Source organism: Scyliorhinus torazame, chromosome 6 (assembly GCF_047496885.1).
Source record: "Scyliorhinus torazame isolate Kashiwa2021f chromosome 6, sScyTor2.1, whole genome shotgun sequence".
NCBI lineage: Eukaryota > Metazoa > Chordata > Chondrichthyes > Carcharhiniformes > Scyliorhinidae > Scyliorhinus > Scyliorhinus torazame.
In genome coordinates, this window is record NC_092712.1 from 111,559,122 (window position 1) to 111,584,146 (window position 25,025).

General features: G+C 45.0%; 1 protein-coding gene across 4 annotated transcripts in view; it reads right to left on the bottom strand.

Annotated features, from left to right (window-relative positions):
- Positions 1 to 522: 522 nt before the first annotated feature.
- The window catches only part of dus3l (dihydrouridine synthase 3-like (S. cerevisiae)), a 58,996-nt gene continuing 34,493 nt past the window's right edge, over positions 523 to 25,025 (bottom strand). For all 4 annotated transcript variants that reach the window (XM_072508679.1, XM_072508677.1, XM_072508676.1 and 1 more), the window contains exons 8-14: positions 20,963 to 21,028; positions 20,761 to 20,871; positions 17,007 to 17,103; positions 15,277 to 15,355; positions 1,444 to 1,632; positions 1,206 to 1,334; positions 523 to 845 (exon numbers count right to left, since the gene is read on the bottom strand). In XM_072508679.1, coding sequence (XP_072364780.1) covers positions 773 to 845; positions 1,206 to 1,334; positions 1,444 to 1,632; positions 15,277 to 15,355; positions 17,007 to 17,103; positions 20,761 to 20,871; positions 20,963 to 21,028 — 744 coding nt within the window. In that variant the 3' untranslated portion in view covers positions 523 to 772. The remainder of the gene's footprint in view (positions 846 to 1,205; positions 1,335 to 1,443; positions 1,633 to 15,276; positions 15,356 to 17,006; positions 17,104 to 20,760; positions 20,872 to 20,962; positions 21,029 to 25,025) is intronic.

Sequence of the window (25,025 nt, forward strand, 5' to 3'; positions counted from 1 at the left end):
CATGAAGAAAGAGTATCCGCAAATTCATCACTAATATGTTCAGCTCATGTTGAAAGTCATCCAACGCAGATGCTCCCTGGTATAAGAACTTACGGACATTTGGAATGGTTCCATTATGAATTACCAGTACCACTCTGTCCCTCTTTCTGGGATGTTCTCACAAGCAAAGAAGTCCCTAGGTCCCCTGAACAAAGTTCTCCAGGAAGTGAAATAAACATTAAAGGAAAAAGCAGCAACTGCATATCAGTTCCTCCAATTTTAACAATTTCCACACCGTACAAGTGTACCAACATTGTTCAAACAAAAACCCAGAAGTCAACTCCATCTCCATTCCTCATAAATGACTACAAGTGTGTGAATTTTGAACCACCCCTGACGCCATACTGGAAGCAGGAGATCTTTATTCCACGCCCACTCAAAGAAGCAAAATATAAAATTCAATGGATTGTGCAGTACAAAAAGATTATAAAATAGCCATAAACTTAAAGTAAATTGAAAGCAGAATTCTGGAAACAAGAAAAATATGAAGAAGTTCTGTAAAACCAATATTTATTAAAGGTTCCCAAGAAAAATGGCAAGAATACATAGATTTTACAACAGGCCAAAGAATAATCAGACCCCCATATCAGTCAGTATTTGTCCAATCCCTCCAGTCCAAATTTGGTGCATGTTATTTTCACATGACTATAAATAATTACAGTAGGAATTCAAATTAGAAGTTGTTAGGAAAAGAAGTCAAGTTTCTTGCAGCTTCTGCTCTTGAGCATCATTTTCACTTGTAGGAATTTGCTTTATGTTTAGGCAGGAAAGTGAAATTAGGAGGAACTGGTCCCAACAGCATTTCGCTAAAATCAGAATAAAATACACAAATCTCAGAATAAGTGGTCATATACATGTTAAGTTCATGCTTACAAAAGCACAAAAAAAAATCAAACTTCTGCTATAAAATGATAATCCTGCAAGAGCGAAATGAGAAAAATTACAGTGCCACATTTGTTTTAGATGGCAGGCTACTGTCGAGACAACTAGTTAAAAAAAAAAAATTACTGGGAGCTAAGCAATATATAATATATCTAATTTCTGTTTCAAGCATTTATACTTCAATCACAACCTAAAATTATCCAGGCAAGGACTTTACATATCAAAAGGTCATAAAAGAGGGTAACTGATTAAATCTTTAACATTTAAAGAGCATGCAAGCGTACCTTATTTTGACCCAATCGGACACATTTTGGCTAGCCATTAGAGTTTCCAGGTAATCTCTACCTAAATAATAAGGAGGCCTTTCATTGATTCTCTGAGGTAAACGTTCTAGAAGACCTACTGGAATATACCTTGAACAAACAGCAAATCAAGAAGAAAATTGTGGGTATATTTGTTAATGCCCAACATACTACAATTGAAGGTAATATTTCAACATTAGTCTGCAGACTTTTCTTTTACCTGCATAAGAATGACAGCCACTCAAGGAGAAACTTTCTACTCTTCTCCACTCCCTGTGTATCAGATCCCCAGTGCTCTAACCCATAATTCCTGAAATCCTGTAGAATTTCAAATCTCTCTCGCGAGGAAATATCCCAGTGTCGTTGCTCTTTGATTTCGGTGAATATCCAAGGTTTAATCAGTGCCCCTCTGTAATTCAACAAATTCAGACATTGAAATGTTATAACACTTGCATCTTTTGCATCCATTAGAAAGTCACTAATGCAGAAGGAAAGAAAACTCATGATCAGCAGATTTTTAAAATCTCCATTCCATCACTTATGCAGTCTAATGCAAGTTAGAAAAAAATAAGTTCACAATCTGTCGAAACTGACGTTCAGCCTAAAATCAACTTTGGTTTTATAATCTATGTTAGATAATGTTAGACTATGTTACACTTGTCCGGGGTGTAAAAGTGGCATATTGTTCAAAGTTTGACATTTGTTTTCATTCACCAAATTAAAATTCAGCCCAAAATATTACATTTGGGGTTGAATTTTGACAAAAGATTGGAAATGTTAGATACAAAAATAGTAAACTTTTGAACAAGTAAATAATAAGATTTTCAGCCAATTATACTGCACCTAAGAGCTTTCAATAATATTTTTAGTGCTAAGGAGTAGTGAACTGGATACAAATCCAGTTTCACAGTATCTGCAACTGTCTACAATTATGTGACATTTTACTGGAATGTATTCTTGCTCAGAATTGAAATCAATAAAGCGAAAAAAATTAATATATTTTTCATTTAAAACTGCCAATTTTATTCATTAATGGCTGCAGAAAAGGTTAATACATTGGTTATGTCCTTCAAAATTACCTAGAGGCCCCAGTGCATTGAAGATAGCAAATGTAACAGTGCTATCCATGAATCCTATTTTGTAAGGAATGATATCAGGAAAATAGTGGGAAAGGATCTTGGCTCAGAAGATCAGGAAGAAGAATCGGTGTGACTGGAGATTAACAGCAGCAGGGGACAGAAATCACTGGTGGTAATAGTTTATAGGACCATCCAGTAGTACTGATACCACAGGACAGGGCATTAAGCAAGCAATAATTGGATTTTCTAATAACGACAATGTAATAATTTAATCTTCATACAGACTGGACCAATTGGCAAAGATGGTCTGAAAGATGAGTTAGTAAAATGCTTTTGTTACAGTTGCCCTGAACAATATATTGTGGAACCAACTAGAGATAAAGTTATTTTAGATCTAGTGTTGTGCAATGAGGCAGGGTTAGTAAGTAATCTCATCGTAAAAGATCTGCTGGGAAACAGTTGAATGAAGTCCAAAAGGCATACTCTAATCCCAAACAAGAGTCTGGATGTTAAAGTCAATTACATAGGCGTGAGGGGAGATTTGCCTACGGTTGATTGGTAAAATAGACTAACGGTACTGTGATAAATAGCAGTGGGTAGCATTTAACAAAGAGATTCAAAATGTTCAACAAAAATACATTCTATTAACAAAAACTCAACATGAAAGATTAATCCATGATTTACTAGGATAGTACTCTGGGTAATATTAAATTAAAAGAAGAGGCCTATAATTTAGCAAAGGTTTATCATAAACTTGAGGATTGGGAGTATTTTAGAAATCAAAGCATAACCAAAAAGTTGACAAAGAAGTTTTAAAAGAGTAAACTAGCCAGAAATATTTTTAAAATTGAAAGAATATTTACAGCTATATAATACAGTAATCCCTGACGGACAGAGACAGGAGAAATTATCACTGAGAATGAGGAAATGGCAGAGACATTGAACAAATACTTTGTGTCTGTTTTCGTAGTAGAAGATGCAAGTTGCATAACAGAAATAGAGGGTAATCAAGGACTAAAAACTGAGGGACTTGAGTAATTAATATTAGCAGAGAAAACATACTGGATAAACTTGAGGCATAAAATCTGACAATTCCTCAGGACCTGATGGTCTACATTCTAGAGCTCTAAAGGTTAGTTGCAAAGATAGTGGATCCATTGGTTAGGACTTCCCGAAATTTCCTGGATTCCATGGATTTGTAGTTAGAAAATGTAACACTACTGTTGAAGAAAAGAGGAAGAGAGAAACAAGGAACTATAACCCAGTTAGCCGAACATCAGTTACCTAGAAAATGCTGGTATTGATTATGAAGGATGTCTTAACGCACAATTCTTATTCTTTCATGGGATGGGTATCAGCATTTGTTGCCCATCCCTAACTGCCCTTAGAAAATCACAATATGCTCAGGTAAAGTCAACATGGTTTTCAGAAAGAAAAATTGTGTTGAGAGTTTTTTGAGGATGTAACTAGTAGGGTAGATAAAAGGGAACCAGTAAATATAGTGGACAGGATTCTCCATCCCGCCAGCTCCGTTTTCCGGTGCACCCTCGCTGGCAGCAGGATTCTCCGTTCGCGGAGCCAGCCAATGGGGTTTCCCATTGTGGGCCAGCCCACGCTGTCAGGAAACGCCCGGGCATGGGTGCTTTGCCGGCGGGGTGCAGGCTTCCGCCGATGGAGAATGCCGCAGAGTATACTTGGAGTCCAATAGTATTTGATAAGGTGCCATACAAAAGGTGACAGGTTAAGGGCAACGCGAGGATGGATAGAGGGTTGGCTGATGGACAGGAAGCAAAGAGTGGGGAAAACAGGGCATTTTCAAATTGGCAGGCTGCAACTACTGAAGATCTGCAAGAACCAGGGTTGGACCCTCAGCCATTGGGTGGTTTAGCACAGTGGGCTAAACAGCTGGCTTGTAATGCAGAACAAGACCAGCAGCGCGGGTTCAATTCCCGTGCCTGCCCCCCTGAACAGGCGCCGGAATGTGGCGACTAGGGGCTTTTCACAGTAACTTAATTGAAGCCTACTTGTGACAATAAGCAATTATTATTTACAATCCATATTACTTAGACGAGGAGCGGGAGAATAATGTATCCAAGGGGCATAGGTTTAAGGTGTGGGGGCATAGGTTTAAGGCCCATGGGGCAAAGTTTAGAGGAGATGTGCGAGGCAGGTTTTTTACGCAGAGGATGGTGAGTACCTGGAACGCCTTGCCTAGGAAGGTTGTGGAAGCAGATACATTAACGCCATTCAAAGGGCATCTTGACAAAAACGTGGATAGGATGGGTATAGAGAGATACGGCACAAGGAAGTGCTGAGGGTTTTGGCAAAGGTCGGTATCATGACCGGTACAGGCTTGAAGGGCCGAAGGGCCTGTTCCTGTGTTGTATTGTTTTTTGTTGATGAAACAAAGCTTGGTGGCAATGTAAATCATAAGAAGGACCCAAAAAAGGCTGCAAAAAGATGCTGACAGGTCATATTACCTTGCAACGGTGGCAGATGGAACATGGCAAGGTGAAATTAGGTTATTTACTTTGATAGTAAGAATAAAAAAGCCAATCAATCAAAAAGAGATCAGTCATGTAAGAGCAAGACGCTCAAAAAGGGGCTCCCGGCCAGGTCCTTATTTTTGGTCCCTTTTACCAGTTTTCTTTTGGTGCGGGGGGGGGGGGGGGGGGGGGGGGGGGGGTCTGTTACTGACTAAACGCCTGTTGTGGGCCTAGAGAACTGTTCCTCGATGGAGTCATGTCGAAAGCGTCGACAAAGAAGCCCAACACAAAGAAAGCTCAGGAGGGCAGACCTTCGAAGATGAAGGAGGGAAGATAGCCACCGCACACATTACTTTAAACACATTGACTGTAGTGATGGTGCAGGAGCTGGAGAAGTTTGGCAAACAATGGATCGTCAGTTTGAACGGCAGGGCAAGGAGATAAAATAATTCTTTAAAGTCATTGTCGAGGTTGCTCTAGGGCCAATTCGGGAGCAGTTGGTGAAGACTTTGAGCGTGGTCAAAGCGCTGGGTGAAACATTGAAAGGTGTGGAGGGGGTCTTGTCGCAGCACGAGGATTGGCTTGCCTCGTTGGAGGGTTGGCTGATGGTGGCAGATAACATCAAAGGCCTGAGGCTAAAGATGGAGAATCTGGAGTACAGGTCAAGGCAATCAAACCTCAGGTTGGTGGGGCTGCCGGAGGGATTGGAGGGCTCAAAGCCGACCCAGTACTTGGCGGAGATGGTTTCACCTTTGGTGGGTAGGGGTGAGGGGATTCTCCCCCCCTCCGGAATTGGACAGAGCTCACCGGGTGATCCGGAAGAAGCCACGGCTGAATTAGCCACCACGGGCAGTGATCATCCGCTTTCATAATTACCAACAGAAGGAGTGTGCCTTGGGTTGGGCGAATATCGACTGGGACGTCACAGGGTGCTCATAGATCAGGACATTGTGACTGAGCTGGCGAAGAGGCGTGCGGCCATTGACAGGTGAAGGTTAAGGTTTGGGGTGGCGTACCCGGCAAGGTTGCAGGTCACCATCGACTCGAAAAATCATTTTTTCGACATGTCAGGCAGGTCTTCATCGGGGAGAAGTTGTTGCAGCCACTGTGAGTTGAACTGTTTGGGACACGTGTACGTAGGGGAAGTTTGAGTACTGTACTTATGTCTTTGTGCGTTGGGTGCTTTTGGCCTCATTTGGAGAGGAATGTTTTAACAAGGGAATGGGTGATTGGGTTTTGGAGGGGATTGAGGCTTGTTAACGATGGCGGCGGGGGGGGGGGGGAGGCAGGCATGTTGGTGAGGAGTATTGGATACAAGGGCTGGGGTGGATGTTTGTTTTGAGGGGATATTGGAGGGGGTTCCTGACTGGTGGCTACTTTGCTGGAGCTGAGAAGGGAGGCTCGCAAACGGGAGTGAAGTTTGGGGGGGGGGGGGGGAAGAAAAGAGGCTGCAGTCTGTTGGGGTGGGTTTTTTGTTTGTGTGGTGGGAGAAAGAGAGAGAGAGAGAAAAGAAAGGAAAGAGTGCTAACGGTGTGCAAGATCTTTTTCCTTTGTCCCTCCTTAGGAATGGATTCTGGGACCTAGGATCCATTAATTTGGATACATAGATAGCAACGTTATATCGCGGTGCTAATAGCTGATTTACGGGGGCGAGGGGAGTTCCCCAACGAGGCTGATCGCTTGGAATTTTGGAAGTGCCGGTGAAGAGAACAAGGTTTTTTTTTTCCCCAATTGAAAGGTTTGGGGACTGATGTGATGTTCCTGCAGGAGACTCACCAGCGGGTGTGGGACCAGATCAGGTTGCGCAAGGCTTGGGTAAGCCTTTTGGAGTTGTTGGTGTTTCCTCAGGTGGAGGAGGAGTTGAGTGAGAAATCGGAGGCACCATTGGGGTTGGAGGAGGTGCGCACGGCTCTGAGGAAGATGCAGGCTGGGAAGGTGCTGGGGCCAGATGGGTTCCTGGTAGAATTTTATGAGAACTTTGTAGGTCAGTTGGTCCCGTTGGTGTTGGGGATGTTTAATGATTCATTGGCACGAGATTCCCTTCCGAAGACGTTGAGGCAGGTGTCAATTTCCCTACGGAGTGGGGGGTCATACAGGCCACTTTCTCTGCTTAATGTGGATGCAAAACGCCTAGTTAAGGTTTTAGCATTCAGATTGGAGCCTCGTCTCTTGGAGGTTGTTGGGGGGGGAAATCAAAGTAGCTTTGTGAAGGGCAGGAAGCTGTCATCTAATATGAGGCGGTTACTCAATGTGGTTCTTGTTCCAACGGTGGGGCCAGAGCCAGAGACGATTGTGTCTTTGGACACATAAAAAGCCTTCGACAGGGCTGAATGGGATGCCTGTTTACGGTTCTGGAAAAGTTTGGGTTTGGTGTCGTGGGTGTAGCTGTTACATGAGACACCGTCTGGTAGTGTGCAAACTAACACCACGGGTTTGGGGTCCTTTAGGTTGTACAGACGGGGTGAGGCAGGGTTCTCCCATGTCTCCATTGTTCTCGTTGGTGACTGAGCCATTGACAATTGCCTTGAGGGCCTCGGACAAGTTGGAGAGAGAGAGAGAGAGAGTGAGAGAGAGAGCAAGAGAGAGAGCGAGAGCGAGAGAGAGAGAGAGAGTGTGTGTGTGTGTGTGTCTGAGCGCGCGCGTGTGTGTGTGTGGGGAGAGAGAGCATCGGGTATCTTTGTATGCCAACGATCTCTTGCTGTGTGCAAGGGAACTGGGGGCAGGGATAGGTGATATGGAGATATTGACGAGGTTCGGCTAATTTTCTGGATACAAGTTGAATAATGGGAAGTATTTTGTAAGTGGCCCACTAAAGGGGGGTGACCTGAGAGGAGGGGGCTGCCTTTTTGTTGTGCTGCGACTAGCTTCTGAACTTCACTATCGGCAGGCCGCATGCAAGTGATTAAGATGAATATACTGCTAAGATTAGTGTTTTTGTTTCAGACCTTCTGTCTTCCTGCCTAAAGAGTCTTTCTGGGAGCTGGAGCGGCTTATAATGGGGTTTATTTGGGAGGGGCAAACTCCTCAGAAGGAGTGGCAGGCGCGGGGGGGTATGGAACTGCGGAACCTCTTGTTTCACTATTGGGCGGCCAATGCGGAGGTGGTGCTGGGTTGGTTCGGGGACTGGGCATGGTTGACGTTGGGGTCAGGTAAGGGGAAAGCTGGAGGCGAATTCGTTGAATCCGGTGGTCATTTCCACGTTAAAGATATGGCAGCAGATCTGCCAGCATTTCAAATTTGGGGGTAGTGTCAAGATGGTCCCCTATTTGTTGGAATCATTTGTTTCGAACGGGGAAACAGGATGCCACGTTAGGGGGGTGGTAAGGTAAAGGGCTGGAGAGGGCAAGGGACTTATTTTTGGATGGGCGGTTTGCTGGCTGGGAGGAGCTGAAAGAGAAATCAGGCCTGGGGGAGGGGGGTGGAGTGGATATGTTTAGGGGCGTGACTGGGTCCGGCGAGCTTTCTCGACATTCCCAGTGGTGCTGACATCCACTTTGCTGGAAAGGATTCTCTCCTGTGCAGGGTCGGAGAGCAGAATGTCCGGGATAGATGATTAGATCATGGGGGAAGAGCGGGTTTCGGTGGAGGAGGAGAAGACTAGGTGGGAGGAGGAGCTGGCTCCCATTTTAGAGGGACTATATTCATTGGAGTTAAGGAGAAGGAGAGGCGATCTCATTGAAACATGCAAGATCGTCAGGATCTCGACAGGGTTGACACAGAGGTTATTTCCCCAAGTTGGGGATCTAGCATTGTCCCAGTTTTGAGTTGCACAGCTTCGTTTCCCACTTAGCATTGTGTCATGAGCACGCTTTTGAAATATTACTCTTCGTCTGTTCATCCAAGGTTGTAAATCGTTAAAGCTGCATTGCTGATCCTTGCATCACCCACCCACCTGAGTCTCAGGGTGGCGGGCCGATCATTTAGAACTGAGATAGGAGAAGTCTCTTCACTCAAAAGGTTGTGAATCTTGGCAAATTCTCTACCCCTGAGAGTTGCGGTTTCCGCATTATTGAATATATTCAAGGCAGAGACAGACAGGAGTTTGGTCATTTTGGGAATCCATGAGAAGTTGGAAAATGGAGTTACACCAGAAGATCAGCCATGTTCATACCAAATGGCAGAGCAGGCTGAAGGGCACATACGATGTACTCTTACTCCTATTTCATATGTTCTTAAAGTAGTAGTAATAGGGCACTTGAGAAAATCATAATCATAGAATTTACAGTGTAGAAGGAGGCCATTCGGCCCATCGAGTCTGCACCGGCTCTTGGAAAGAGCACCCTACCCAAGGTCCACACCTCCACCCTATCCCCATAATCCAGTAAGCCCACCCAACACGAAGGGCAATTTTGGACAAGATGGGCAATTTAGCATGGCCAATCCACCTAACCCGCACATCTTTGGACTGTGGGAGGAAACCGGAGCACCCGGAGGAAACCCACACACACACGGGGAGAATGTGCAGACTCCGCACAGACAGTGACCCAAGCCGGGAATCGAACCTGGGACCCTGGAGCTGTGAAGCAATTGTGCTATCCACAATGCTACCGTGCTGCCTACCATATAATATGAATAAACAGTCAACATGCTTCTCTGAAAGGGAAACAATGATAAATATTTAATGTTTTTTTGTGAAGCAGTAACTGGCAGGATGGGCAAAGGAGAACAAGTGGATGTCGTATACATTTGGATTTTCAAAAGGCATTTAATAAAGTGCCACACCAGTGATTGGGTTTGTGCAAAACATTAACATGAATAGAGGACTGGTTAAAGGACAGGAAAGAGAGAATAGGTATAGAGGTCATTTTCAGGTCCCACTGCTGCTGCCAGACCTGCTGGGTTTTTCTTGCACTTCCTCTTTTTATTTCAGTTCTCTTGCATCCGCAGCATTTGCTTTCATTATCAGATTGGTAAGCCCTTATTGGTGGGTAATGCAAGGATCGGTGATGCAGCCTCAACGATTTACAACCTTGGATGAACAGACCAAGAGTAATATTTGAAAAGCTTGCTCATGATACAATGCTAAGTGGAAAACTAAGCTGTGCAACTCAAAACTGGGACAATGTGGGCCATCAGCAGCGGTAGTATTGTATAGGACCACAATCTTCATCTCATGGCCAGGCAAATCCCCACCCTTTGTCAAGCTGGAGAATCAAACCAGGTTCAATGAAGAAGAGTGCAAGAGGGCAAGCTAGGAGCAGCACCAGGAATATCATTTAAGGTGTCAACCAGGTGAATCTGCAAAACTGGATGACTTCAATTCTAAACAGCACAAGCAGCATGAAATGGAGAGCACTAAGCAAATCCACAACTAATGGATCAGATCAATGGTCTGCAGTCCCGCCACATCCAGTCATGAATAGTGGTGGACAATTAAACACTCATTGAAGGAAGAGGCTTCGCAAATATCCCCATCCTCAATGATGGGGAAGCCTTACACATCAGTGCAAAAGACACGGCTGAAGCATTTGCAGTCTTCTTCACCCACAAGTGTCAAGTGGATGATCCATCTTGGCCTCCTCATGAAATCCCCACCGTCACAGATGTTAGTCTTCAGCCATATTTATTCTTTCCACATGATATCAAGGAATGCCTGCAGGCACTGGGTACTGCAAATGCTATGGGCCCTGACAACATTTTGGCAATAGAACTGAAAAGGTATTCTCCGGAACTAGCCGTGCCCCTAGTTGTTCCAGTACAGTTACAACACCGGCAGCTACCCAGCAATGTGGAAAATTGCCCAGGTATGTCACATCCACAAAAAGATCAAAGCTAAACCGGTCAATAACCCTCTCAATTACCTATTCTCGGTCATCAGCAGTGAATGCAGGTGCCGTTGACAGAGCTATCGAGCGACACTTACTCTGCAACAGCCTGTTCAGTGAAACTCAGTTTGGGCTCTGTCAAGGCCATACAGCTCCTGACGACATTACAGCCTTGGTCCAACACGGCTAAAAGAGCTGATCTCCAACGGTGACTGCCCTGAACATCAAGGCAGCATATGACCAAGTATGACATCAAAGAGCCCCAGTAAAACTGATGTCAATGGAATCAGGGGGAAAACTCTCCACTGAATTGGGACCTTAGCACAAAGGAAGAGATGGTTGCAGTTGTTGGAGGACAATTATCTCAGTCCTAGGGAACTCCTGCAGGAGTTCCTAGGCCCAACCGTCTTCAGCTGTTTCATCAATTACCTTTCCTCATCAAAAGGTCAGACATTGGGACGTTCCCATATGATTGCACAATGTTCAGCACCATTTGCAACTCCTCAGATACTGAGGTAGTTTGTGGTCATGTGCAACAAGACCTGGACAATATGGAGGCTTGAGCTGGTAAGTGGCAAGTAACATACACACCACACAAGTGCTGGACAATGATCAGCTCCAAAAAGAGAGAATCTAACCTCCTCCCCTTAACGCTCAATGACATTAGCATTGCTGAATTCCACACACTGGGGTAACCACTGATCAAAGATTAAACTGGACTAGCCATCTAACTACTGTGGCTACAAGCACAGATCAGAGGTTAGGAATTCTACGGGGAGCAACTCACCTCTCAATCTCCAAAGCCTGCCCACCATCTACAAGGCGCACATCAGGAGGGTGATGGAAAACTCTCCATTTGCCTGGACAAGTGCAGCTCCAATAACACTTAAGAAGCTCAATACCATCCAGAACAAGGCAGCCTGCTTGATTGGCACCCCATCCATAAACATTCACTCCCTCCACCACCAATGCAGAGTGACAGCAGTGTGTACCATCTGCGCCATACATTAGTTTCTTTCAACAGCACCTTCCAAACCTGCAACCTCTAACACCCAGAAGGACAAGGGCCACATAAACATAGGAACGCCACCATCTGGAGGTTCCCCTCTTTCATCATCCTGACTTGGAAATATATTGACCAGTTCATCTGTTTTTACTCATGTCGAGTGAGACAAAATATTTGCCAGGGCATTAGGAAGAACTTCCTTGCCCTTCTTCAAAAGTGTCATGCAAACCATACGCTAACCTGAGGGGGCAGAATCGGTGGATTAAGCATCTCCTCCGAAAGACGATACCTCAAGCAGTGCCACACTCCCTCAATAACTTTCCTGGAGTTTCAGCCTAGAATTCGCATTCAACTCGAGTGGGACTTGATGCATAACCTTCTGACTCAGAGGTTACTATCTGAACCACAGGTGGTGGGGGTGGCACGGTAGCACAGTGATTAGCACTGCTGCTTCACAGCGCCAGGGTCCCAGGTTCGATTTCTGGCTTGGATCACTGTCTGTGCGGAGACTGCACGTTCTTTCCGTGTCAGCATGGATTTTCTCCGGGTGCTCCGGTTTCCTCCCACAAGTCCCAATAGACGTGCTTGTTAGGTGAACTGGACATTCTGAATTCTCCCTCAGTGTACCTGAACAGGTGCCGGAGTGTGGCGACTAGGGGATTTTCACAGTAACTTCATTGCAGTGTTAATATAAGCCTACCTCTGACAATAATAAAGATTATTATTGTAGGAATAGAAAAACAGAATATGCGGAGTTTCCCCGGCTATGGAATCTAGAACTTGGGGTCAGTCTCAGAGATTATCTATTCAGGACTGAGATGATGAGACATTTCTTCACTAAGAGTGTTGTGAATTCTTAGAATTCTCGACCCAAAGAGCTACGGATGTTCAGTCATTCGGTGATATCAAGGCTTAGATCGCTACATTTTTTATACTCAAAATTAATCAAACGATAAGAGGGATGGCCATAAAATTGAATGAAATTTGGCCAAAGACTTTCTTTAATTTAAAAAGCAAAATACTATAAATGCTTTAAATCTGAAATGAAAACAGAAAATGTTGCAAGTATTCAGCAGTTCAGGCAGCATTTGTGGAGAGAAACGCAATTAACATTTCAGGTCAAAGTTCTGATGAAAGGCCATCAACACCAAATGTTAGCTCTGTTTCTCTTGACAAATGCTGCCTGCACTGTTGAGTACTTCCAGCATTATCTGTTTTTATTTTTGCTGTATGGTGGAACAGTCTCGAGAGGCAGTATCCTGCTCGGCTCCATTATGTTTCTAAATGTCACATCTTTCTGCCTCTTTCTCGCCTTAAAATTTTTTAAAATATTTGTATGTGCAAATAAAAAGGCATGCATTGTACAACTGGAAGAGCAGAAATCAATTCCATCGGAGACCTTGGAGGAAACTTTTCAGCAATGAGTGATTGATGCAGGTAGGGCAGTAGATGTTGTCTATATGGACTTCAGTAAGGCCTTTGACAAGGTCCCTCATGGTAGACTAGTACAAAAGGTGAAGTCACACGGGATCAGGGGTGAACTGGCAAGGTGGATACAGAACTGGCTAGGCCATAGAAGGCAGAGGGTAGCAATGGAGGGATGCTTTTCTAATTGGAGGGCTGTGACCAGTGGTGTTCCACAGGGATCAGTGCTGGGACCTTTGCTCTTTGTAGTATATATAAATGATTTGGAGGAAAATGTAACTGGTCTGATTAGTAAGTTTGCAGACGACACAAAGGTTGGTGGAATTGCGGATAGCGATGAGGACTGTCTGAGGATACAGCAGGATTTAGATTGTCTGGAGACTTGGGCGGAGAGATGACAGATGGAGTTTAATCCGGACAAATGTGAGGTAATGCATTTTGGAAGGGCTAATGCAGGTAGGGAATATACAGTGAATGGTAGAACCCTCAAGAGTATTGAAAGTCAAAGAGATCTAGGAGTACAGGTCCACAGGTCATTGAAAGGGGCAACACAGGTGGAGAAGGTAGTCAAGAAGGCATACGGCATGCTTGCCTTCATTGGCCGGGGCATTGAGTATAAGAATTGGCAAGTCATGTTGCAGCTGTATAGAACCTTAGTCAGGACACACTTGGAGTATAGTGTTCAATTCTGGTCGCCACATTACCAGAAGGATGTGGAGGCTTTAGAGAGGGTGCAGAAGAGATTTACCAGAATGTTGCCTGGTATGGAGGGCATAGGCTATGAGGAGCGATTGAATAAACTCGGTTTGTTCTCACTGGAATGAAGGAGATTGAGGGGCGACCTGATAGAGGTATACAAAATTATGAGGGGCATAGACAGAGTGGATAGTCAGAGGCTTTTCCCCAGGGTAGAGGGGTCAATTACTAGGGGGCATAGGTTTAAGGTGAGAGGGGCAAGGTTTAGAGTAGATGTACGAGGCAAGTTTTTTACGCAGAGGGTAGTGGGTGCCTGGAACTCACTACCGGAGGAGGTAGTGGAAGCAGGGACGATAGGGACATTTAAGGGGCATCTTGACAAATATATGAATAGGATGGGAATAGAAGGATACGGACCCAGGAAGTGTAGAAGATTGTAGTTTAGTCGGGCAGTATGGTCGGCACGGGCTTGGAGGGCCGAAGGGCCTGTTCCTGTGCTGTACATTTCTTTGTTCTTTGAGTTCCAGGAGATCACTGTAGCCATCTTAACAACAACTATACAAACCAGGAACAATAACTGCATTACTAATATGAAGTTTACAACAACAACAAAAAAGTAGCCAACACAATAATTAGATCAAAACGAACATTAATAGGGGCTCATGCACTCAGTTGCCATGCTTGGGAGTTCACGTAGGAGGCCACACTCATGGAAATCTCAAAAAATGGTCATTATATTTTCTCTAACCTACATATAGAACATAGAACTGTACAGCACAGTACAGGCCCTTCGGCCCACGATATTGTGCCAAACTAGTCTGAAAGATCAAATCAACCTATTCCCAATCATTCTAGTGCGCTCCATATGCCTATCCAATAACCGCTTGAAAGTTCCTGAAGTGTCCGACTCCACTACCATAGCTGGGAGTGCGTTCCACACCCCAACCACTCTGAGTTAACTACCTCTGACATCCCTCCTATATCTTCCACCATGAACCTTATAGTTATGCCCCCTTGTAACAATAGAACAGGAGTAAAATAACAATCCAGTCCACTCAACTATGAGACACAAAAGAAATCTCAGCTAATGCCCAGGTTCTGGCATCAGATCTTGGTCACCCAGAACTGCCAGTGTAGAGGGAGATGGGGCACTTTATTTGGGGAAGATTTTAATAGGGATGAAGTTTTCCCCAATTTCCGAGTTGCATTACAGTCTTAAAATAATTTAAACAAGACTTTTTCTTTTTTAAATCATCTTGGATACCCTCCTACTCAATTTATTTGATATTTTTCTGATAACTTCAGCAACTAATTTCTATGTCAGAGTGAGATGTTTGAAAGCTTTGAACTTTATCCCTAACCTGTAAATAAACCAAATCATGGCACTTTGAGTCTTCTTTGCACAGAAACGTATAAAAAAAAAACGTATGAATTCCAAGCACATAAATAGATAAGCATGGCTTCTGTAACACCTGCACACACAATGAAATTAATGTAATGGTGCTTTCAGAAGAGTGGGGAAAACATGCTTCTGAACTTTAGTGAAAATTTTAATGCAGAAGAGTGACACATTGTGCTTCTGCATAGATTACACACCTTGCAATCATAACTCCAGAAACTCTAGTCTCTGCCTTAGCTCTGTTGGCATCTTCGAATGACAGTATATCGCCATTTCCTGTGAAACATTAAGACTCTGGTTACATACCGGGCACAACAGATCTATAAACAAGCAACACAAACTTTTTTATTAGTTTGTACTTGCAAACACAGTAGCAATTGTTACAACAGATTGCAAATCTACGAGAACCATTACCGATCCCTGTATAGAACTTAATTTTACAAACAGAAATCTATAAACACTGACATAAAATTACTTTTTCTCCCACCATGCCGATAAAGCCCCCACACTCTTGGTGCCATTTTACCATCTTAAACAAAATACATACACACACAGACATATCAATGAATCAGTATTTTGTTCAGAAGATTTGGAGGAGACAACTGCATATCAGAGGGCTGAAAACTTCTCACACCAGAGACAGTACTAAATTATACAGTTTTAGGTGAGAAGAGGTGGACACATTGATCTGCGCAAGAGTTATTGAGAAACTAAATTGAATCTATCTATTGAAAGAGAAATAAAGCATGTTGTACATTGCCAGTCACCATAGTTCAGGTTCATTAATTGTGTTTGGAGAACATCACAAGGATTAGATTTGGATTGTTTTGAGGCATTTCTGATGGTACTCAGTGCTTCTTTACACAAATTATATTGTGCTTTTGGCAAACTCAGAAGAGCTATTGCAATATTAGCTTAAACAATCAACTAACATGTAGAAATTGGCTTGGGACGCTTCAAAGCATAACACAGTTTCGCAGATCTCAAGTGGTGGCATCCAAGTTCTTGATTAGAAGATACAGTTGTTGATTCAAATTCAGACTAGGGCTTCATAAATTAAGTCTGAACACACTCCTTTGGCACCAGACTAAAAAGGGGAACAGAGTTATTTTCGATCTGTATTGAAAATCAGCAGAACAAGTCACTTTGTGGAATACAAGACATGCCAAAATAATTCTCCCTCATACTTGAGAACTCCAACACATGCCACGTTAGAGCATCCTCAAGCCTGTGTGAGAGATGTGGAAATAAAGGGATAGCAACTGCAGAGTAAAAGTTGCTCCAGCCTACATCATGAAGTATCCCACGCAGAGAGTCAGTGGGCAAGGCTGTTTGTCAAAATAAGATGTGAATTAAATAGTTGGTGATGAGGAGGGCTGCTTGCAGCAGTAAACTTGGACATCTAAATCCAAAATAGAGGGAACAATGCAAGCTGTGCTATGTAGGTCCTTCCACCATTTTGAAGGCCCATTATACAGTTAATGAAGAAATTCTGAGACACAGCAATGACAGCTACTAGAGGATGTTATCAGCAGTCTGCATATCACATGACACTGCTCCGATCCAGGGCTGGATGTCTACCTTGATTGTAGCTCCCTATGCGAGATGTTCTTCGCCTCAATCATTTAATTAAGTGACTGAGTAGTACTACACAGCTGTATGCTTCATCCGATGCCTGTGTCTATGTATTTACATTGTGTATTTTATGTTTGCCCTATGTATTTCCTTTCCATGTACGGAATGATCTGTCTGAGCTGCACGCAAAATAATACTTTTAGTTGTACCTCGGTACATGTGACAATAAACAAATCCATCCACTTCACAAGTGAAGATCAAGTGTCACTCTGGACTGCTCTTATATATGTCACTTCAGAAACAGCTGCAGATACTGTATAAACTAGATAATGTTTTTAAAATCTAAACTTACCGAACAGTGGCATTGGATTAGCCAATTGAGCACAGTAATCAATGTACTTCCAGTCTGACAATTTAGTGTAACGCTGCTCTCTAGATCTGCCATGGAGCTACAGAAACATGAACAGGAAATGTTAACAAAAGGGAATGCCACTATCATATTTCTGATGCACCACAGTAAGCAACTACTTTCGTCGCACTGTGCAAAAATATTTTGGGGCATTAAAATGCTGTTAAAGCTCTGAAAAACACATGTCCATATAGTTGTGAAGCAAATTTCTCCAGATACCATATTGGTGCAGATATTTGCATACACGTAGCGAACATTCACTGGGAGAATGAATAGCAGTTATGTCATGACATCAATCAGTGTGCAATGCTGATTTAATGCTGGTATCACCCTTCTGTTCAACGCTCCAACTAATGCCCTCCCATTCTCACAGCAGAATATGCAAGATGGACCCACTGCCCCACCAATGCTATTTAAGTATCAAATACTTCCAGGTTATTAGTTGCTGGTTGATTTCTTCTTTCTGTTGCCACAATTACAAAAGTATTTTTGGCTTTCCAGAGTTTCTTCAATTTGTAAAATTCTACAGTGAGAGGTGTGGCAGGTGCTGAAGCAGACTTAAAGGTTTCTGCATAAACCAGTTGCTTCCAGATATGGGTGCACTAGCAGCCACATCTATTGGAAAACTGCACGACTTGGAGGATAAACAGAACCCTGTTGCTCTCCACAGCGGATAAGAACAGGTCAGAGGTGAGGAAGCTTGTGGTGAGAACTCACCTCCTGACTCCTCAAGGCTTGTCCATCAGCAAGGCGCAAGTCAGGAGTGTGATGGAATATTCTCCACTTGCCTGTATGTGTGCAGCTCCCACACAAGAAGCTCAACACTATTCTTATGACAAAATAACCCACTTCATTGGCACCACTGCCACAAACATCCACTCCTTCCACACCAATGCAAAGTAGCAGCAGAGTATATAATCTACAGGAACTCACCAAGGCTCCTTTAGACAGCAGCCTCCAAACCCATGCTACCATCCTGAAGGACAAGGGCACATGGAAACACCACCACCTCAAGTTCCCCTAGAAGCCACTCACCACCTGACTTGGAAATATATCACCGTTCCTTCACTGTTGCTGGGTCAAAATCCCAGACCTCCCTCCCGAACAGCACATGACGACACCAAATGGACTGCAGGGGTTCAAGAAGGCAGCTCACGGCCACCTTCTCAAGGTGGCAATTAGCGATGTGCAATAAATGTTGGCCTAGCCAGTGATGCCCACATTTCATGAATGAAGTAAAAAAAATATTTGCCCAGGGTGTTTAAGGAACAATTCTCCTACCTGAATCTCATGGAAATTCAGATTAGGGCAAAGATCGCATAGACAACTCCTTTCTTCTGGGTTGTCTGTAATAACTCATCCAATTGCAATATCAATAAGTGGAATCTCAATTCCCATTCACCAACTTATCACAATGCAAGCCACCACAAAAGGAACGTTTAAAATTAAATGTACGAATCAAACCATGTCATATTGCATGAGCTTCACTAATCATCCCTGTGCATTCTCTCAAGTGTCTGCCTCGAGTGCCTTTACCTCTCCTAGTGTTCTTACATGGTACTACCCCAGTAGGTGCAACTTGGCTGATGGAAGGCTGTTGATTTTCAATGAGGGAGACTGCAGATAGCCATGGAGGACCATATGAGATGCTCTGGGTCTAGAAGGCCTGGCTGTAGACTGCATCATCTCGGCAGAGTTAGCAGCAATCTGATCTGGCTGTTTGACATTCAACAGCAAGGGTACTGGAGTCGCAACAATCAAAAGACAAATGCGTCCTTCTTGAGAGGTAACAGACTCATGTTTCACAGAACCACTGCCACTTCCCTGTGTGATCCTCTAATCATCCCTAGTAATCTGTTGGAGGAAAGATTACTGGACTGCTGCGATATCCTGTAAGTCCCTTTGCACACTGTAAACCATAGCCATGACAGAAGTCTGAACTTCTCAGCAACATCCAGGCATTTAAGAGCATCTGGATGGGTACATTAATAGGGAGGAAATAGAGGGATACGGAACGAATTAGGGCAGAAGGTTTCGGTTTTTTAAAAGTTAGGGCATCATGATCGGCACAGGGCTGAAGGACCTGTTCCTGTGCTGTAATTATCTTTTTTCTTAATGCTAAAAGGAAGATACAACAGCCACGACGTTTGGGTGAAATGGAGTTGGCCCCTACTTCCATGTTGGAAAGACTGGGTTCTAACTTCTGCATAATGCTCTGATGTTGATGCGGAATACCCTATGTTCCTTGACAATGATTACAGGCTTTCGAAAACATTTAAGATAAAGTTGTGGTGCTGGAGGGGGATAAAGTAAGAAGTGCATCCTTATAAATTAGAAGCGTGTGGAATGCAGTGAAGGTTGGTGAAAAGGAACATGGAATGAGGATACTGTCGTCTTCAATGGTTCAGCCCCACTGCTGACCCCCACCCAAATAATGGCCTGCATCATCATCATCTTCATGGTTTAAAAAAGTTCCAGATTGAAAATATAATGCTAATGAATGGGAAGAATACATTGGAGATTCTAACAGTTAATGCAAAACATTTTTAGGAAAAATTAAAATAATTGTTTTAAACAGATTTAGATATTCTCAATCCTCAAGTAGATAAGCTTAAAAAAAACCCAAATAAAACCCAGGTTAGTTATTTTCTCTGCAGTGAAAAGGGCAGAAGAATTCTTCAAGTATCAGGGGTTTCTTTGCTTCCACACAGTAAGTAGAATAGAAAGGCCCTATTAAAACAAAACAATAGTTCAACAGATGTTGTTTCCCCCTCTTTTTCTTGTGTGAACTGCCCGTGCTGAAATGACTGAGATCTAGAATTCACTATGTCGCTGCATTCTATCACTCATGGTGCAGCATCCTTCAGCCTTTGAACAAAATATTTGGTTGAAACAGTGATCTGCAAGAGCAAATTAGTAACACTGCTCTTGCAAATTTGCAAATTATATTTCTGACATTTGTTAATCAGGTTTTAACAAAGTAATTGATTTCACAGCCTGGAACTGTGATTTTACTGGTATAACAGAGTAGAAAATTGAGATTTTGGATCAGATCTTCCAAAGCCAAGAGGTGACTATTGATGCATCTGCTGCTGTTCCACTTTACAACCTGATAGATGTCCTGACACACGATCAAGCTCTGTGATCGTCTGGGAAATTGAAACTTCCAATGGGCTGATTTCTGTCACCCCAGACCCTCTGCATATGACTCTTACACTGATGTCAGTGTCAATTTAATCTCTGCTGTAACTGTGATTAACAGTGCAACCTAACCCACCACCCCCAACCCGACTATCCAACTGCCAACACACCTGACTGCCCACTCGTTCTGACCCCCACCCCCTCCCACAACCACAGTTACCCGCCCACTGAAAACCTTTGTGATCTTTATACAGTTCACCAAACATGACAGCTGACGGAACATGTTCGCTGCGCTGTTGCTCTTCATCAGTGCTCCCCCAGATGGCTGCTTTGAAACATTGCTGCTGTAGCTGGGACAGGAAGACCCAGTTGGAGGGACACAGGAACATTGGGACACATCTTCAAAGTCAGTGGCCGTCACCCCAACATTGCTGCTGACCAGAAGATATGGCCAATATGTTGTGTACTTGGATCTTCAATTTTAAACATCTTGCTGCTAGCTGGTAAACAGAAGATGCAAAATAACAAGAAGACCAGAATGCTCAATACCACTTACTGTAATGAGGGAAAGCCCACAATCCCGAAGGTTAGGTATTATTTTGTGGGCAATGTTGACCTTTTCATATACACCAGTCCTTATTTTTACAGTCAACGGTACATCCAATACCTGCAACAAGTTAAGGAATAATCAAGTTTCATGTAAAAAAGTAAGATGTATACGAGGACTAATAAATTGTAGGTCTATAGAAACTACTTACAGAATTCATTCCTTTCACAATCTGTTCCAACTTGTTCAAACGGTTCATTAGACCACAACCACCTCCCTGTGAAGAGTGGAAGATTTCAAGGATATTTTACAAATATTCACATACATTAGAGGTCCCAAGCAAAATTTATCCATTAGCATGATGCATGTTTACAGACTAGATCATAAAACCACACAAACTGAAAATATAAATCTAACACTGATGTCTACTTACACAGATGATCACTTAAGATTCAGAATCCAGGGGACTTCCGGTGGCGGCTATGAGGGAGTAAGTCGCTCATTTGGCGGCTCCCGCTCTGGCCGGACTTTTGGACCTTCCCCCCCCCCCCCGACGTTTTTGTGTTTTTGAGCACTGGCTTTGAAGGCGAAGTCAATCTGGCACTGGTTCCACACATTGGTGTATGGAACGAAGAACCCCAAGGGATCGAAAAGGGAGAAATAAGAAGACAAGCAAGGGCTGGGTGGACGTTGCGGCAGAAGGCAATATGGCTGATGTTCAGACCCCTGCTGTGACGGCCCAACCATCGACGGAGGAATTGATGCGGGTCATTCAAGAGGGCTTCGCTAGGCAGAAACAGGACTGTCTTGATCCGATAAAAGAATCGATCGATCGGCTGGAGCGCAGGCTGGATACCCAGGATCTGACGATTCAGAAGCTGGAGAAAGCGCTGGCGGACCAGGAGCACCAAATGGTGGTTGAGCTGGAGGTGGGGATGCTGAAAGATCAGCAAAAAAGGCTGCTGGAGAAGGTAAAAGACCTGGAGAATAGAGCTCGCCGGCAGAACTTACGAATTGTCGGTCGCCCGGAGGGGGCTGATGCTGGCGCGTTTGTGGCGAGTATGTTTCAGAAGCTTCTGGGGGAGGGGGCTTTTCCCTGACCGTTGGAGGTGGACAGGGCATGCAGAGCGTTGGCAAGGAAGCCGCGGCCGGGGGGGGACGACCCCCCCTCCCCCCCCCAAGGGCGATGGTGGTCCGGTTCCACAGGTTCCTGGACAAGGAGTGTGTTCTCCAGTGGGACAAGCGTACGCGGAGCTGCAAATGGGAAAACAGCATTTTGTGTGTTTACCAGGATCGGAGCGTGGAGGTGGCCAGAAGGAGGGCAGACTTTAACCAAGTTACGGCAATCCTGTTCAAGAGGCGGGTGAAATTTGGACTGTTATACCAGGCGCGTCTTTGGCTTTCGCACGAGGACCAGCACCATTATTTTGAGTCGCCCGAAGACGCAATGGAATTTGCCAAGAGGAAAGGGCTGGTGCTGAACTGAGAACTTTTTGTTTTAAGTTGCAACTTTTTGAGTGATGTTTATATGTTTCTATTGTCGTTTCTCTTCTGTATTTGAGCTTGGTTGAAGGGGAAAGTAAAAGTTATTCGGTTTCTGCGGGTTTTCAGTGTTTTGGTGGGTTAGCTGGTGGGACTTTTTACTTTGTATTACTTTGATTTACACTATTGGGGGGGTGTTTCTGTGTTTTTCTTTTTGGGTTGTCTCTTATGTTAATTGGGCGATTGTTTCGGGTCGGTTTGATGAGGGAAGTGGTTTCGATGGGCGGAGGGGAGGGCAGGGGAGTGAGGGAACAATAGGTGGGAGACTTCTTGGCGCCGGAGGCAGTGGCCACGAGGCTAGCTGGGTGAGCTAGTCCAAGGAAGCAAAGTGGGGGGTGTGCATATGATTTATCTATGGCAGAGGTTAGGTTACAAAGTGTTGTTGCTTTGGGGGGGGGTTACTCTGCTGACAAGGGAGGGTCTTAGGTTTCGGGACAGAGAGGAGGTCGGTGGTGGGGGCTGCCAGGAGGCGGGCCGATGGAGGCGCAGTGCATGGGCTGGTGGCGGGCCCCGAGGGGATGGTTGATCGGCGGAGGGGGGGGCACGGTGCCCCCCAACTAGGTTGATCACCTGGAATGTTAGAGGGTTGAATGGGCCGGTCAAGAGGGCACGTGTGTTCGCGCATCTAAGGGCTCTGAAGGCGGACATGGTAATGTTGCAGGAGACACACCTGAAAGTGGTGGATCAAGTCAGGCTAAGGAAGAGTTGGGTCAGTCAGGTCTTTTATTCGGGGCTGGACACCAAGACTAGAGGGGTTGCGATTTTGATCAACAAGCGGGTGCAATTTCAGGTGGGCAGTATAGTCTCGGACGGGGAGGCCGTTATGTCATGGTTAGCGGTAAACTGGAGGGGAGGAAGGTAGTCTTGGTTAATGTGTACGCGCCAAATTGGGATGATGTGGAATTTATAAAGAGGTTGCTGGGGAAGATACCCGAACTTGACTCGCACAAGTTGGTTATGGGAGAGGATTTTAATACAGTCATCGACCCCGGCCCGGACCGGTCGTGTTCAAAAACGGGGAGGGTGCCAGCAATGGCAAAGGAACTGATAGGGTTCATGGAGCAGATGGGGGGGGGGGGGGGGTCGACCCATGGAGGTTTAGGCAGCCGACGGGGAAGGAGTTTTCTTTTTATTCGCATGTTCACAAGGTTTATTCCCGGATTGACTTTTTCATTTTGAGCAGGGATTTACTGGCTGGGGTGGTGGACACGGGGTATTCGACCATCACTATTTTGGATCATGCCCCACACTGGGTGGAATTGCAGGTTAGTGAGGAGAACTTCCAGCGCCCGCAATGGAGGTTAGAGGTAGGGTTGTTGGCTGACGAGGCGGTGTGCGAGAGGCTGAGGAAGTGCATGCAGAATTACCTGCAGGTTAATGATACGGGGGAAGTCTCAGCAGTGGTGGTCTGGGAGGCGCTGAAGGCAGTGGTGAGAGGGGAGCTGATTTTGATCCGGGCTCATAGGGACAGGACGGATAGGGCAGAAATGGACCGACTGGTTAAGGATATCTTACAGATAGACAGGAGGTATGCGGTGACCCCGGGGGTGGAGCTCTTAAGGGAACTTTGGAAGCTGCAGGCGGAGTTCGGGGTGTTGTCCACAGGTAAGGCAGTGGAGCAGCTTAGAAAGGCGTTTTACGAACGTGGGGAGATGGCCAGCAGAATGCTTGCACAGCAGCTTAGGAAGAGGGAGGCGGCCAGGGAAATAGAGAGGGTGGTTGATGGGGATGGGAACTTGGTAGGGGAGTCGGCAGGGCTAAACAGGGCATTCAGGGACTTTTACAGTAGGCTCTATTGCTCGGAACCCCCCACGGGGCTAGAGGGGATGAGACGCTTTTTGGACGGACTGACCTTCCCAAGGGTGGGGAGGGAGCTGGTAGATGGGCTGGGCGCCCCGATTAGGGCCGAAGAAATAGTCGCGGGCTTGAAGGCAATGCAGTCGGGTAAAGCCCCGGGGCCAGACGGATACCCGGTGGAGTTCTATAAAATGTTCTCGGGGATGTTATGGCCATTGTTCGTCAAGGTTTTCAATGAGGCAAGGGACAGAGGGGTGCTGCTCCCGACGATGTCGCAGGTCACTATTTTGTTGATATTGAAGCGGGACAAGAACCCGGAGCTATGCGGGTCATATAGGCCGATCTCCCTGCTTAATGTGGGTGCTAAGCTGCTGGCCAAAATTTTGGCCTCCAGGATTGAAGATTGTGCGCCAGATGGGATTATGGAGGATCAAACCGGGTTTGTCAAGGGCAGGCAGTTGGTGGCCAATATAAGAAGGCTGTTCAATGTGATTATGATGCCCCCGGAGAGTAGGGAGGTTGAGGTAATTGTGGCAATGGATGCGGAAAAGGCGTTTGACCGGGTGGAGTGGGACTATCTATGGGAGGTGCTGGGACGATTTGGGTTCGGTAAGGGCTTTATCAAGTGGGTCAGGCTGTTGTACCAGGCCCCGGAGGCTAGTATAAGGACGACCTCGGACTATTTTAGACTGTAACGGAAAACAAGACAGGGGTGCCCCCTCTCCCCACTGTTGTTTGCGTTAGCTATAGAGCCGCTGGCAATTGCTCGGAGAGCTTCATAGGGTTGGTTCGGGGTGGGTGGGAGCATAGAGTCTCGCTGTACGCAGACGACCTGCTCTTATACGTATCAGATCCAGGGGCAGGGATGGGCGAAATTATGGCGATTTTGGGGGAATTTGGCTGGTTTTTGGGGTATAAACTGCAGTTCAGGCGAG